Consider the following 17815-nt stretch of genomic DNA (forward strand, 5'->3'; position numbering starts at 1 on the left):
TAAGTAAATAAGAATTGTGAACTACTAAAAAATATGAATCAGTCCATAAAAGAAACCTTCAACTTTCACGGGAGTGTTTAAACAAAAAAACGACAATTGATTCTAAGGTATTCTCACCTTGAAGAATGACTCTTTCTCCTGGGTCTTCCAGGGCCCTTTTTGTCGTCCTTTTTCGGTGTCAGCCTGGACAGTTCCTTTTGCTTTTCTTTGTACTTTTTCTGAATATCGGCAAGCTTTACTCGCATATCAAGCTCCATGGCGTCCATGTTCGGCCATTCGGTGTCTCCATCGGGTTGTCCTTTACGAGCGATGAATTTCTTCGCCTCCACTTCGGCCTGCTGACTTCGATACCTGTGATGAGAATCACGGGAGTCGTCGATGGTCGCAGGGTTGACATTTTTCAAACTCCCGTTTTCAGGTATCGAGTGTTTGTTATTACTAACGATACGGTCACCGTCCGGCGCGTTTTGCTCGGCTTCGGAATCCGTGAAATCGTTATCGCGACATCTCTCGTCGATGGAATCCTTGCTGTTGCGTATGTAGTATTCGTATTTCTTTTTGTACGTACCATGGACCCGACCATTTTCAACTTCGAAATTTTTCACAGGTCGGAGACCCCGTTCCTGCCCGTTCATTCCACTGGGTTTAAACGCCTTGCGATCAGTAGACGAATCCACTATCTTTTCGTCCTCTTCTTTCTTAGCCGTATTAAAACCGAGAAAATTTCCGTTCGAGAAATCGATCTGGCGTCTCGTTTTCTCTTTAAATTCGTGCCACTGCTCCGTCGGCTCATCGGTTTGCTTACGTTTCGCTGATTCTTCGTACGGTTTGTGAAGACTGTTCTTCGAGCTCTCGTCGATCCGCGGTTTCTTCGCGTCCTCGTAACTCTCGTCTTCGCCGACACCGTTCTCGGAGTGTTTCCTCTTCTCGACGCGAAACGTGTCTTCCTTTAAAACGGCGTTCCCCTTTCCCAAATTCAACAACAATCTTCCGGCGTGCGATACCTCCTCAGAATTATCGACCGCCGATGATTTCTTTGGCTCATCTCCGACGACTTCCTCCATAAATCTCTGCTCCGCCAACGCGCAAAGCAGCCCCAAAGGACTCTCGACGTTGTTGTTGTTGCTTTCGCTCTGCGGCGATATTGTTCCCAGCTTTGTCGGCGATTCCGGATACTCATTGCCAGACTCGGCTTCCTGGGATCGCGCGGCTTCGAAGCCGGGTTTCAGGTGTTCGAACTGCTCGATACTGTTCGAAAGCAATTCAAGCCCGCTCAAATCGACCGCCAGTTTAACTTTCGAAACGTTCGATTTCGTGGACTTTACCGGAAGCTTTGCTCCTTTGTCCTTTGTCAAAATGGCGCCACTTTTTACCGCCGATATTTTCGATACGTACTCCTTCTTCGGAGGCGAAGGATAGACCTGCGGCTGAGTAACCAAAGATTCGGATTTCACAGATGAAATATCGTTATCGGGTTGTTCCTCGATATTGTTGTTCAACGTGTAATTGTTGAATACGTAATTTTTTTTCGGTGAATTATAACTGTGATTTTCCGGTCGTTTCAAGTTCAGCGTTTTGTTGTTCAAAGGGATCCGCTTTCCGGTTTCGTCAGACTTTCGCAAATGATCGTTCTTCTCCTCGCACTTGACTCTCTCGTTAAAAGTATCCCCGTTTTCCGTCACGTAAGAAACATTCTCCATATTCTCACCGGAATTCACCCGACAACCGTTATCCTCTACTTTCAAAACGCGCAAATGATTCTCGGTATTCATCGATATTCGATTCACCTGTTCATCGTCCTCCGATTTTCTAATATCCTGCAAAGCTGCCGCCGCGTTTTTCTTCAATTTTTCAACCACATTCTCGATACCGGGATGATACTTTTCCGCCGAGTGTCGTTTCGCCGGTTCGCTAATCCTCTCCTGGCACTTTGATTTCTCCGTAATTTGCAGCTGACCGTGATGCAGGATCGGTTGCATTTGCGGTTGCAATTTCTGCGAGTAAATACAATCGGTAAACGTGTCGTCTTTTTCCATTTTGACAACGACTTGCTTGCAATTTTGTTCCTCGGCGTCAATCGACGGCATGTCAAAAGACTTCTTGACAACATCGGAATGATTATGAATACTCGGAGCTTCCAATTTCGCGTGACAGCTCACGCAGTTTGAATTCTGCACCGAGCCCTTCGACGAAGTTTCGAAATTAATCTTCTTCGTCGAAACGTTCGAATTCTCAACTTTAAGTTCATCGACCCTAACGGCGATAGCCTCGACGGTTTCGACCTTGGTCCTGACCTCGACGATGTTCGTTGTTCCGCAACCCTTCTCCTTCCTCTCTTCAACAGGCAAAGTTTGAGTTCTGCCAAGTTCGCTAACTTTCACCGAATGATCGGAGCTTCTCCGCCTGCTAAAGAATTCCAAATTCTCGTGAAAACTGTCGCAGTTCTCCTCCGTGATCTCGATTATCTTGAGCCCGGATCTCAGATCCGAGACCATCTTCTCCTCCTGACCATGGCAGTTGACAACGTGTTCAATCGTTCTGTCAACAGACGTAATGCTCCTCACTACGTCGGATTCCAGCCTCGTTGGACTCGTCGTCGGGTACCTGGGAGAATCGGTAACGCCGATTGACGTGTTATCGTTCTTCTCAACCTTACCGACAACGTTGGAAACACTGATGCCGTTAACGCTTGCGACTTTCACGATGTTGTTGCAGAACTTCTCCGGCGACGAGACTATCTCGAAATTCGTCGTGTTCGCGTTGCCGCTGCCGTTGCCGTTGATACTTCCGTGCATTTGGCAGGGGCTCAAGTTCTGCTCCTGCTTGACGATCGCGTCGAGAACCGGAAGCTCCTCATCGTCAGGTGAATCCGTCTGATTCGAGGCGTCCTGAACACCGATCGGCGTCACTTCCGGCGTTTCGATGACCGGTGTCGGCGTTGATTCCGGAGGCGGTGTGAGGCAGGAAACCGGTGAGGTCGCCTGGAACCAAGGATGAAAAAAACTCGTTAGTTTAATGTGAGAAATTGGCGCGCAAGGCGATTCGACGAATTTCGCTACCTTCTTGCCGATAGTTAATTCTTGCTCACGGCGAGAAACTGAGCGTCGAACCGAGCTCACCTGTGACCTGCAGTGGGCAGGTTCCGCCTGGCTGATTTGTACCAGAGCTGGTGCATGCGGGTAATAATGGAGCGTGGTAACGAGCGGCGAGTCGGGAATCAGTGCGCCGGACATCGATGTCACGGTTTGCAGAGCTTTCGTCGATTCGGCGGATGCTGAAAATCGTTCGAATTCTCAATAATTTTCCAAATTTCACTTCCTTTTTTTTTGTATGTAACTTTATTAAACTCTGAGAGTTGGGCACGAGATACCTATTTCAAGATAGACAAAAAAGTGTCGTGGTTTTTTGTTTTTTTTGATAATCTGCTCCAACATGTTCTAACAAAAGCATTTTGCGTTCTAAGTACATATATGAAAAAAATATATATATATATATATATATTATATATATTTTACTCAATAAGGGTTATCAGGACGCATGTCATGAAAATTTTATTCCTCACTATTCCCGAGGGTTTTTCTTTGCCGAAAATTCTGTTCACGAATAAGAAACTTTCACGATTCGCTACGTACATTGTTGTATCTAATATGAACTACACACAAGAGTCATGTGCGAAATATCCGTACTGTAGAAGTTTTACGTATTTTTTACCCCGAAATAATTTTAAAATCCCCACGAGACGCATAAAAATTTTCAGAAATAAACTTTTCTGACAATTAAAAATTGTCAAAATTTAATTCCAGCTGACGGCCATCCTGATTAATAGGTTCCTTATTTATACATATACGTGCAAAACGTAGGTTGGCGATTTGCACAGTGTTTTGTTTTGTTTTTTTGTCTCTTTCAAAATGAAAACTTGATTGAAACTCAAGTGACAAAACGAGAATATGTCACATATGTGTGTGATTCGAATCATATTTATTTGAGTATCTGTGCTATGAGAAAAGAATAATAATAACGACAACAACAACAATAATAATAATAATAAAGAATCGAACGTTTCTCTTTAACGAACTAGCAATTGACTAGCCGTAACAGAGTCAAGATAGCGAATGAAATACGGTATAAAGGACCTTTATACGAACGGGTGAAACTTACTAATGATAGTAGTTGGACTGTTGCTGCAATCAGCTTCGATTTTGACAATGGGTAAATTGTTCTGCTGTTTCCGTTTGTTGTCGGTGAGGACGATACGAGCACCCCCAATATCACTGAGAAGTTGTAGAGACGGGGGCGGCGGCGGAGGCAGTAAAAGCGGGGGCGGGCCAACGTTGCCTCCGTTGTTACCAGCGTAGTTTGGCCAAACCACGGCCTGCTGAACTTGTTCTGCTGCGGCAAAGCGTGTAAACAATCATTCGTAAGCTGTTGTCGTTGGTTCAACTTTGTTAGTTTGTTAATTTTAGTTTTACGATATTCTTTAAACACTCCATCTTTACCATCCCCGCGTCGGTAGCGAGACAACGTGGAGTGAATGTGACGTAACGGAAGAAAATTAACGACAGCTACGTAGGGTTGCAATATTATATATCTAATACTGGAGAGCACAATTTTCGTTGCGATACATATAAATATAATAATACATCATGCGTGTGTTTGATCATCGTTTATTTATTTTGACACGCGGTGTATATACATACTGCATACAGAAGTATTTATATTTATACGTGACAAGTTCATCGTGCGGGATTATAAACGACGATGAAAATATTTGTAAAGTTGGTGTGTATATTTCAAGTTTAAGCGAGATAAAAATCAAGTTCAATTGTCATCGCGATTCCGTACAATAATCTACATATATGCAAGCGGTATTTGCACAGTGAGTATATGAAAAAAAAATACATATAGACAATTTTTTACACGGATCGCGTTTTAAATTAGGAACTATACGCGCTCTACCTGTATATCGGCTTGGGAAAAACGTCAGGTGATCTATACGATAAGAAAATACACGAAACTTGGGTACATCAGATATCGGTGAAGAATAACGTGTTGAAAATCAAAGAAATATTTACCCAAACACGTAGGTGTATATAAATAAAAAAATTTATATATATATGTGTGCAGGTTAAATTTAAAATTTTCATCAAAGTTCCAAAAAATATAATATGACAAGTGTTAGTCCAACGATCATAGAATACAGTCATTGGAAAATAAATTTGATTTCACGCATAATACAAGTCATAAAATACGATAGAAACCCGACGTTTTCAAATATTTTAACACTTCCGTTACAGATTATATTTGTTATATAGATCGACTGAAAAAAGTCGTTCGGTTCAATAATCACTGATATGTATACACAAAATCAATTATATATATATACAGGAATTTACAGATGATCCACAGTACAAATTGCGTCACACTGAGAGAAATTTTTATTTCCGGTTACCGCTCGGTCCTTAACTATTTTCATTCTTTTACCACAATTGAAAAATATAGTTATCATTAATTAAGTTACGAACGCTCGGATGCAATTCAAAACCGAGTCACACAAACGTGTATATATATATATATAATAAAGTTGCACCTGCCGCTTAATTTTTTAAATATCAATCGATCTTCTTCGTAACGCAGCTGCTCGATTATACACATCGGTCATGCAAACGTGCATGTGTATACCATTTGATAGGAGCACACAGAGACCGCAGGCTGCTGATACGCGTACGAAATATGCGCTGCTGTCGGACTGCAGCAACAGGCCTTGCATTCAGCCTTAGTCCTACATGTCACACGTGTACTCGTGTACGTATAACCGCGTGCCTGAACCTATGACGCTTTAGGGTATATTTATAAAGCGGACGATAATGGTGGTGTGGATGGCATGGTCGTCGGCCAGTCCAGCGGCATAATATAGCCGCGGCCCCGCTTCGTTATATGGCGGTCATAAATGCGATAATAAATGAAGAGGCCGCTGATGACGGTCTGCGCGTATATGCGTGTTACATACGAATGTATGCAGAGAGAAATGTGTAGCCAAGTAAGATGAGAAATAAGAAAAAGACCGAAACAGCGGAAACTGAGGCCATGATCTTTGTATTATCCCATCGCTGACACGCCGTAAAACATGCAAAAAGCCCCGTTTACGAAATTTTGCGGCTAGAAATGAAGAAACAAAAAAAAAAAAAACAAACAAACAAATCCGAACAAATTTAACATGTCTAATTGTAAATCAATGCAACAATATAAAATTGTTTCGCGCGGTTTTGTACATTGTTTTTTTTTTTTCTTATTCTACATGCACATAATACATATGTATTCGTGGACGGCTATGATGTAATTAACCCAGATACTTGGGAATATCGTGCGAATTGTTATTTTTATTCATTTATTTATTTATTTATTTATTTTTTTACCTGTAGCGTGTATGAGAAGAAGGTGGCCGGTTGACGGGTCTCTGACGAGCTGAAGACCGCCTTGAAGACCTCCGATTCCCATTTGAGGGAAGCCCACAGGGTCCATCGGCATCGCTGTCAGATGAAAGACGATAATGAGTTTGATATATAGGCGCGTGGGGAGGGGGAGGAGGAGGTTTTATCTGAAACTCGTTCGCCCGTCAGGCCTTCAGCCTCGAGATCCAGGGAATGGTCTATATGTATATGTATACGCGTATATATATATAAATGTAATAATTTTTTTTTTCCTTCCACAGTTTCTTTTGAAAATTTTAACTGCTTTTTGTTTTTTTTTCTTTTTTTTTTCTCCAACGCTAAGGTTTTTACCCTTCAGCGGGATTTACGACCCACGGTATTATACGTTTTCGAAACTTATCGGGAACCCGGCGCCTGCTTATTAGATATACCTACGAAATTTCAAGTCAGTATCGTGAGCGGATCATTTTCAAGTTCACCGCGTCTAATGATGAATATGCCGAGTGTGTTGGGTAATCAGTACCCTACCTATATATATATATATATACCCATAACCGAGTCAATCGACTCGGTACATACCGACAAAATGATACACCTACTTTATAGGTATATAATGTACAGGGTATGTAATTATAATAGCATCGTTGTATAAGATGCGTTAATTGAGAGCATCATAAATCCGAGGCGAACTATAAAAATGGGTGAATTTTGGTAAGATGCCCGAGTGGTGGAAACTCGTTGATTTTTGTTTGGCCAAAAAAAACTTTCAGAACTAGACACGAAATTCTGGTGAAACGCGTCATTCCCGATGGATAAGTTGTATTTTCACGGCTCGCTTAACCGGGGCACGTTCAAAACTGCGAGACGCGGTTTGGCGCGATTTATACACAAGGCAATTACTGCGGTCCGCGGATCACGTTGGGCAAATTGTCAAATTGCACTGTACGAAAACATTTTCATTATTATTATTATTAATACGGGAATACGATGCGAATCGCGAAGATCAACGATTCTCTCGACGCAACGTCGCTGTATCCGCAGGATCAAAATCAAGAAAATTTTGTTCCTTTAAAGCTGCCGTAAAAATTCGCGTAGTAACGTTTATACTTTAACGCGAACACACATTCATGAGAAAACGTTTTTGTCTTGTAATTTTTGGCCCTCACGCCCTGTTCGGAAACTTGAGAGGTTTATCTTTTTCACAGTAGGACCCCTATAACGGATCTTGACGTCCAATTACAACCTATTCCGGTACTCCGTGTGAGATACTCCTCTGATATTAGAGCCTGTTTAACGTCTCGTGGCACTAAAAAAGTATTAGTGATTACATTATTCTACTTACTCGGAATAATTAAGCTGCGATAAGGAACCAAGGTTGCGAAAATGTAATAATTCAAATATCAACGCGCTATCTGTTAACAAAATAATAAATGAGGCGCCAAACCCAGGACTTTTAATCACCCGAAAAATCGAGTAACGCAATTGATAATTGTCACAGTGTGAAAAATGAATTTAAATTACATTAATTATTATCAAAGTAACGAGTATTTTCTTTTTTTTGTAAGCGAATTTTTGGAAGTATCGCTTTTAATATCCGATGATCGAAATTGATGTCCGTCCTACATTGAACCTAAACGTGGAAGAAACGGAAGTGTCGGTCAAGTTTATGTCTAGAACAGGTTCTCTTTTCATAGGACTCGCGATGCGTACTAGACGAGGATGTAATTTTCAAATCGAGCTGGTACGTAAAGAACTCGATACGATCGCGAAAATACGGACAGCAATTCCGAGAGAAGCTAGGAGCGGTGAACCTGCGTTTTAAACACGTCGTAAAAGTGCGGACAGATGTGTTGCGTATATAATCTGCATAGCCAATGGTATTCGGGGTGCGTGAAAAACCGGGTCAAATATATATAAAACTATCGATACATGTGCATCATGACCATTGTAAGAAGTAGGTGCATTTGTTATACTTACATGTAATTATACAGGATATGTATGTACGTATATGTTCGCATATTGCTCTATAATACGTATAATATAAGTTACGTAACAAAACGTTGAGGCTTTATTGTATTATAATATAGTTTCACGAGAGATCGAAACCTAGATTGAATTGTACATACCTACGTACGTAAAATATATATATATATATATGTATATATACGGAAATAGAGCTGACTTGGTTGACATTTCATGAAACCGTCACAGAATTTATTATCGCACCGGGTCAGATCATTGCCGCGATTCCGAATACCACGTGCTTTACGATTGATAATTAAATCGAAGAAATCAACTGCCTTCCTCAATTAACGGCTATAACAAGTTAGCCACTATCCGACCTTGACCCTGGAACTTTTACCTTCAATTTTTATCTATACATACACTCGCAATTATAGTAATTCTCCGCGTTTCAAGTTTGAGGTAAAAGAAGGAGAAAAAAAAAAAAACAAATGCGCCGGTTGTACGGTAGTTAACAATAAGTGTCCGCAAAGCGATACCTACGCGATTTGCTTTTTTTTTTTTTTATCATTTTCTTTTATTTAATTCTTTTTTTGTTTTCGTCAAAGTTCGATCTGTTTCACTGCACATGATTCGATTCGCATGCATGACTCTTGGAAATTGTATGGGTACTGTCGCGGTAATGATGACTCAGGATTCGATCATTCTCACGGGTTTATATACATAGATATACAGATGTAGAAAATCGACGCGCGGTCTGAGTGAATTTACGGTTTTTGAGGAAGAACCCGCGGACTGACCATTAATTGCTGTTCGATATCGATCGAATAAAGGATCGGAACTTTACACCGACTGCAAGCTTTTATCGTAGAAAAATTCCCTGCTACATATATATCCATATACCTACAAGGCTGTTCCGTTAGGCGTACATACTTTAGAGATTAGAATTCAATAATTATTTGAAAATAATTTTTCAAACTATTTTCCATACGATGAAAAGTAAGTCCCAATTTAAATCCACAGATCGTACGATTTTACGACAGTATTTTTAATTATACTTATTATACACAATACGATAGAATCTAATTTCAAGTGTATTTATAATCACTGCGATTCATCTGTACGGTTTATAGTTCTCAGATTGTCGCAAAAAAATTTCTTGTTAAACTTTTCATATCGGGCAACAATTTTCAGCAACTTTAATTCAATCATTTTCGATCGTAATTAATATCCGTGACATTACACTACAGTTATACATATAATGCAACTTTCCGTAGTCGCATATAAATGTACATTCTGTATAAAAATCGATCAGAAACGAGTATAAATAAACCGTTGAACTATCTCTGAGGTACACGTTCCGCGGAATGATCTGAGCGATGAAATTGGTAAAGGTCAACGCTGTATTCAAATTTCGATATTTAGATTTGGAATAATCGAAAACCGTGACCGTAACATTCGATTTTCTACACTGAGAGAAATTTTTAGCTCCGTTTACCCCTCAGTCCTTAACTATTTTCATTCTTTGACCAAAATCGAAAAATACAGTTCTAGGTAGAAATTGAAAATTAGTTTTCTAGCCGTTACCGAAAAGTCTAGTATCCGTTGCTATTCCTTCTCGTTACGATCGCTGTTGCGAAAATTTAACGCTCGCGCAACGATAAATTGACGTTAAAGCCTGACTGATTTTGCGTCGCGATTAGCAAAAAAGGACCGACGATAGCGCAAAATGTTTAGGCGTGCCTCGTTTTCCCTAATCTCATCAATATTAAAAACACTGTTTTTTCAACGATAACCGTTAATTACCAAATTCAAGTTCAAAGACCCTCTCGGCCCCGTCGTCGTGGTCTTTACCCCTTTACTTCCGGGTACGTCGACCTTCGACAGGGTCGAGACCTTGACCCGACGTCCAACGTTTCGTGACCTCACCTGCGGTTGGATACTGCCAAAAAGTGTGGGGCCAAGCGGTGGCGGTGGTGGCGCCGTTCCCGAGACTCCCGAGGGTTGCATTCAGGGATGAATTGAGGGCGGCGTTGAGCCCGGGCGGAAGTGTGGCTGAGGGTATGGTCAGGTGGGCCGGCCGATCTTCCCCCGCGGCCCCACAATGCACCAGCGTAGCCCCGCCCACTGTCATGGCCGCGGCACCTCCTGGACGCCCCCAGAAACAAACACACAAAGACCCCTTCTTAAACAGCCTTCGGTTGGAAACATGGCCGAACCTTCTACGCCGGCCGCAGATATGCGTTATACCTACACCTATACCTATTCCTATACGTGTACGTACGAATATACGAATATACAAATATATATATATATATATATATACACAGGTACGCGCGTGTACAAATAACTGCACAATTAGTGAAATTGGCGGTGCGTTGTTTGAAATTTTACATGTACGGTAAATCGGTCGTAATTTCTTTTCCGTATCGGTGCGGTTTGACCCTTTCAGTCGCACATTTTTCGACTCGATATTTTGGCCACTGGGGAGGGGGGGAATTTTTGGAGTCACTGATCCCGGATCTGACGTCGGAATTTGGTCATTTCGATATCCAAAATGGCGGATCCAATATTGATGATGTAAAATCGAAAAAATTATAAAAACACGATGATTTTGGTCGAAACTTGTTACCTGATGGGTTTTTTTTGTTTTTTTTTGTTTTTGTTTTTGGGTTATACGAAGTAACGAAGATCATCCGAAATTGTAAATAAACTGTGATAAGGCAGGGCGTGAAAATTTTTGAAGCGGGACGCTGAACGTTTGACGTTATGTTACGTATACAAGAGGAAAGAAAGATATTACAACCGATTTATTAAATCAAATTTCGAACAATTCGCCGCAGTTATCGTCAGTTATTGTGCGGCTATAAGAATCGATTAGTGCACTGATATACCTATAATAAGTGAACAAGTAAAACCAGACATACATATAGCATTATTATATTTGCAATTACAATACATCTGTATAGATTAGGAATCGACATCGAAATTTCATATTATATACTCACGGTGCATGGATCGGTATAATTTTGTTTGAAATTTTTAAATGTACCGCAGGTATAATAATACGATACGGCTCTCTGATGAAATTCCATCTAATTTCCGGGCTTTCTGGACACGCAGCTACGTCATACATAAATCGCTGCCGGATACCGTTGCAACAATAATTGACCGACAAATCGCGGTTTCGGTTCAGTTCGGTTTGGAATTCCTGAAAATTTACTCCACGTTATGCACAATGATCAATAACAGTTGTGCGTTTGTACACGCGAACTTGTTACAACTTCGTTACGCGCATTCCCGTGCAGCGCTAATTGCATTTATATAGGTCAGTTTACCGCAGTGCAAAATGCATATAAAGATTTTTCTATTTCGCGATAAATTTTACTATTATTAGTATCAGAAGGCACCAACTTTGTTTCGCTCGTTTCGGTGTGATGATATAAAAATGCACTGTTATTATATGATTATTATACAAGTAGCTGTAATGTTACATCTTCGATTTGGCATACCACTTAATAAATGACGAGAACTTTCATAGCGCCGTGCAGATGTATGATTCATGTGTGATTGTAATCGCGGACGATTAAACCGGATGTAGGTACATTAATATAACTCAATAACGCGCAGCAACGAAATTCGTCCGCGTCTTTGTTACATAACAGAGCCGAAATTTACAACAATTACACCGAGGAGGCTTGAAATTGCGTTAGAAATAATGGGAGATCAATCGTTATTTTATACAACCAACATAAATTGCGTATAGAAATGTAACTGCGATATATATATGCTATATGCTGTACATTAAGACGATTAAATTGACTTTCTACTACGCTGTTAAAAATTTCTGTACGAAACTTCCTACTCTGTATCAGAAGTTTCATTCGTATACGGAACATTGAATTCACCATACATTTACAGTTTATTCAATTTACTAAACAATTTAGTAAATTCAAATAACTTTTTTCTATATTTCCGTTAAATTTTTTTTTATAATCAAATTTTTATTTCAAACTTAACACAAGTACATAGTATTTAGAATTATTAAATTTGTATCTTGGTTTCGCAATTTGACAACTCTTTCGTACAGCAAACGTATAGTAAATTCCAAATAATTTTTAACAGTTTTAATATTTTACATAAAACCTTCCTGTAAATATATATATATATATATATGCATATAATATTACATATAATCGATGAACACGTATCGTGTAATACACGTATATCATACATGTATATAAGCAGGCTCACTTTCGACCCTTGTTAATATTCCATGTCCGATATTTGAAACATTTCATCCTGCGGCGCAGTCGACGGAATTTCGATATAAATAGTTGTAGCCATGCAGAGCTGGCTGTAGTATAGGTGGGGTATTAACTGAATATCGTCAAATATATTCGTCGTGCACGTTGCATTGAATCGCTCGTCTAATTCGCGACTCGATTAACTTTTCATCTATAAATAACGTAAAACCGCGTTATCAAACGAGTGTCATAAAAAAAAAAAAGAAAAGAAATATTAATTAAACTATAAAGATTTCTCTCTAATTTCGGCGAATATGTATAATTATCCGGAAACACTCGACAATTTATCGATTACAGATACGTACACGGTACTGCGGTGCGGAATGTTATTTTTTTCTTTTCTTTTCTTTCTTTTACGAGAAACTTGTCGGAAAGGATTTTTCGACGGTAATCAGACGTCGTGTAAAGCGGCAGTTCTATTTCTACGTCCGTTGACGGGAATCGCGACGTCGTCGTCGAGAGTATAATATTTTAGGTGTGTATAAACTTGACGTTGACGTCGGCCTGGTTTTCTCGCGGCTTTCAACCGGAAAATAATTAAGGTCAGCCGCGTTGAAATAATAATCAAGGTACAGGTGTGTATGCATGCGATATAACGCGTATCGGTATTAAGGTTTCGCTTACCCATATTATCCGGCTGGAAGTGATGATAGCTCGCGTGATGCGACGTGTGATGACTCAAGGAGACGTTCCTCGTCGTCGACGACGAAGTTTCCTGATGCTGCAGCCTCTGACGGGCGACTGCTATTCCCACGGGAATACCGCTCCCCGAATTCGACACTACGATACCTGTAACGACGAGGTAACGATAAACGAATCAATTAACGTACAGATATTTTTTATATAATATATGGTCCAATTTGCCGATTACGAACGCATGAATGGGACGTTACCGTGTGCACTAAATCAAGATTGAAAAGTTGACAAAGTTTGAAACTTCCCTTGGCAAAAAATGCCACATCAAAGTTTATCGTTTCGACCTAATTGAGTTTTAAACGCGAATTGTTCTCGTATAGTTATAATTGGCGAACCTGGCCCAAATATTTACGTTCAATTCAACTGTTCTTAATTTAGCATTTCGGGTTGATAAGCCAAAGGTGAAGCAAGTAATTGACAAGTGAGAACAAATCGTATTAAACGTAAATTTGTTTATTTTCGAAATTCATATCTAATTCGATTTTTCTCACCGTCCAAATGACTCGTCTAACCTCTAGCTTCTAAAACAAAAACTTGCCCACTTCCGCATGTTGTTCCCAAAAATTTTCATTTCTAAACAAATAATTCATGAGGAAAATTTCAAACGAATCGATCAGGTCATCATTATATAAATCAAACTCATGGTGCCGAAACACCTATAAAGACTCGGTGAATGGGACGATTTTTTTTTTTTTCACGTACAACACTCTACGCCATATTTATAAATAAATAAAATCGCCGATGGTGAGAGTAATACGCGTGGAATGCCTCACATATAATATCCAACCCCCTGCCGCATGCAGGGTGTTTCCGCAAAGCGTTTGGGGGAATCACGATGCCGGTCTTGTGTTTGGTTGGCGATGCGTGTCGCCGCCGTACGGAACGTGAGGCGTTGTTTCTTTTTCATTTTTTATTTTTGTACTTTCGTTTCTTTCTTTTTTCCCTCCACTTGTACCTTATTTATTTCCCTCTCAAATTCTCTGCAACTCTCCTATATGTACACACACACATGTATATGTAATACATGTATCGTACAAATTACTTTTAACGTAGTTATTAATTACATATACTGAGAAAAATTTCATTCGTTACGGTAACTGGAAAAATTGAGTAAAACAGATATCGTTATAAAAACTGTTTGAATATCGTTGGAATTAGAAAAAACAAGGTACGTCTAACCATTTTGCGCTATCGTCGATCCTTTTTTGGTAATCGCAACGCAAAATCAGTTTCTGAAGTTTACTCTAGTTGCAAGAAAATCTAGTAAGAGCGATCGTAACGAGAAAGAATAGTAACGGATACTAGAAAACTAATTTTCATTTTGGTACCTCGAACTATATTTTTCGATTCTGGTTAAAAAATGAAAATAGTTAAGGACCGAGCGATAACCGGAACAAAAAATTTCTCTCAGTGTACGTAATATTGTATTCAACTCTGTGCTACACTGCACAATCCTGTAAGGCTGCAGCACGCGTTTCCTCGACAGCTCTGCAGAGCGTAATGAGAGGGTTTTTCCTGCGTGGAGGGTGCGTACCTCTTTACCTTACACACGTATAACTCGGGAGGAACCCTGATTGGATCAAATCCCGCAAACCCCCGACCATCGAAGGACCCCCCCTTCGCTCTCCCATCTCACCGCCGATATGCCTCCACGTATATAACTGCTTCTGCACTGCAAGCTTCCACCCGGCGTTTGCAAATGAAGGTGCGAACTCGAAGCTCGATCTACGCCCCTTCATTTTTCATTTTTTTCTTTACTCGTTCTCCCTTCGCTCGCAATCACCAGCAATGAGTCTCGGATTAGTTTCAACCACTGCACTTTTAAATATCACCGCATATACGTATGCATATATATACAATATACATATATATATATATATATATATATATATATATATATATATATATATATCATGCACCTTGAGCCGCTATCTGAATTGCAGGCATTTCACGACATCACGATTGGTTTTATAACTATTATTATTATTATTATCATTTTTTTTTTCTTTTTGTATGAAAGTAAAACGTGACGCAAAAAAACGCAGTCGAAATTTTTTATTCCAGAACTTTTCGACCCAGCGTATATCTCAATTATTGTATGAGAATTTGAAAAAAAAAGAAAAGAAAAACAAAACCACTGTCCGAAATCTGAAAAAATTCAGAACGATCTTATAAAAATATTTAAAATAATGTTGACGCCTGTTAGAAGATGGAGATTTCTTTGATTCAAAAAAAAAAATCGTATAATTTTCAGTAAACCGATCAAACACTCAGACATAATAAGGTAAATTCTTTTATACATAAATATTTTTATGTATGTATATACGTATAACATCGCGGACCTAAGAATTGGTTGAGAAAAAAAAAACAAACCTGCAGTGAAGCGAAAACCTTAACAGCCTCGTTCGTAACCACACAACTAATTCTAAATTGTCGTTGCGTAAGCGAATGACAAAATTTGACCCAACGAAATATTTTATTGTATGTATATATATTATATGTGTAAGTATATATGTATACTATATATGCGTATGTACATACAATACATAGTTAGGTATTCGCAGCTGTATGTTTTATAATAACGAGGCGCCACGCAATGTTGGCTAATCTATAGTAATTAATATCAGCGTGTACACATGTGCAGTGCCGGCAAAAGTGGGTGGCTGTCCGGTAACGCCATAAATATCACGCGCAGCACAGCGTGCGGTGTAACATACCTATACCCCTTATATATTATTTTATAAATATTTAGAGGCCTCTACCAATTATTGAAATATTTTATAATTTATTTTTATCTGTGCACCTTACTGACTTATATATATGTCTGTATAATTGTTTTTTTTGTTGTTCTTTTTTTTTTTGTATTTTATGTATACAGGTTCCAAAAAATATGTACTTCCGATAGGCGAAGTGAATTCCTAACGACTGCGTGGCGCGTCCGTCGTCTGCTTAATTTTAATGCGCGCGCGCTACAATTCGAGAGCAATTACCAGGGTGACCGACCCTCGTAAATATAACGTGAAAAACTTTGACAATTCTGCTCTATTCGTAACTGTCAAGAAAATGTAGGTTCAGAGACAGTTGGTCACCCTGGAAAACAGTTTCTCTCCGATAGTTGCGCGGGTGCGTTAAATTTTACCTATTGCGAGATAAATCTGTAGCTAAACATTTAAATATAAGTCAGTTGACTGAAATATTTGTCGTTCGAGGTTACCTGCGGACCAATATTATCGTTACATGCACATATTTTGCATAATTTAAAATTTCCTATTGTGGAAAACTACTTTTTTTTTTTTTACATCGGGTTCGAACAATCACTCGGCACCTGATGAATAATTCACGGTTAGATATCGATGAAACAATTTTTAATAGTGAAAATATATATATATCTAATCCAAATTTTCAACACATTTTTTTTTCTTTCTTCTTTCGTACTTGTCTTTATTAATTTACTTTACAGAAAAGCAACAGTTTATACTTCTTCTGTCGCCATATTATATATTTGTGCGGTTTGTAGTTATAAAAATTATACCTTAGCCATGGATAAAATGGAATATAAGAGTCCCGAGCGCGGCTTTAGCTGTAGAAAAACCGACGCACATATATATATGTATATATATATATATATACCGCCTACTATACAGCATAGCTGTAATCCTAGGTAAGCCGAGCAGCAGGATATTCCTGCCTATTTTAACAGCCCGATGTTCCGCCGTTCTCCGCTTCACGCTATCGTGAGTTTTTTGCTTTGACTTTTTCTTCATTTATTTTTCATTGCTCACCCTTGTATTTACTCGTATTACTTAGATTTTCGCTTCAATTTTATCGATAAATTTTTTTCACTGTTTTATATTTAATCATTTGAGTTTTAAACACGTTATATTTTGCATGTAGGAGGAAAAAAATTAACGCGCAAACGACTAAATTGGAATACCGAAGGAATAACGTAATTTCGCGTTGGTTTTCCTTATATTAATATCGTGGAACTATACATCAACTTCAATATTACAAAAAGATTTATAAACTCGGCGAACCGCAGGCAGGAACGTTACAATAAAAACACACTCATTCTTGTCGTGAATTATTATAAAACTGCAGCGAATTGTTGTCAAACGGCTATGAAAATAGTTGAAGAATAAAAACGACATTTCCTAATTATGCACGCAAGGAAATGATTTCTTAAAATTACAAAATTCGGCGAAAGAATTAATATTCGATTAGGCAAAAAAAAATATAAAAAATTGGTCGGAAGCGGGAATGATTTGTGTTACCAACCGCGAAACGACATTTAATTTTCATTCTAAAAATATTTGGTAAGTACCTGCAGTTAGATTATTTTATTTACTTTCTGTGCAGAATCGCGAACGAATAAATAAATTTATGTAAAGAATAAAACAAAAATTAATTGATATTGTTGAGATA

General features: G+C 38.9%; 1 protein-coding gene across 3 annotated transcripts in view; it reads right to left on the bottom strand.

The window, feature by feature from the left end:
- The window catches only part of LOC124182332, a 122147-nt gene that overhangs the window by 14032 nt on the left and 90300 nt on the right, over positions 1–17815 (bottom strand). For 2 of the 3 annotated variants that reach the window (XM_046569443.1, XM_046569441.1), the window contains exons 7-12: positions 13322–13486; positions 10320–10538; positions 6414–6527; positions 4159–4389; positions 3120–3274; positions 118–2981 (exon numbers count right to left, since the gene is read on the bottom strand). In XM_046569443.1, the coding sequence (XP_046425399.1) occupies positions 118–2981; positions 3120–3274; positions 4159–4389; positions 6414–6527; positions 10320–10538; positions 13322–13486 (3748 nt within the window). The remainder of the gene's footprint in view (positions 1–117; positions 2982–3119; positions 3275–4158; positions 4390–6413; positions 6528–10319; positions 10539–13321; positions 13487–17815) is intronic. The other variant, XM_046569442.1, reaches the window with a different exon arrangement.

This window comes from Neodiprion fabricii, chromosome 5 (assembly GCF_021155785.1).
Source record: "Neodiprion fabricii isolate iyNeoFabr1 chromosome 5, iyNeoFabr1.1, whole genome shotgun sequence".
NCBI lineage: Eukaryota > Metazoa > Arthropoda > Insecta > Hymenoptera > Diprionidae > Neodiprion > Neodiprion fabricii.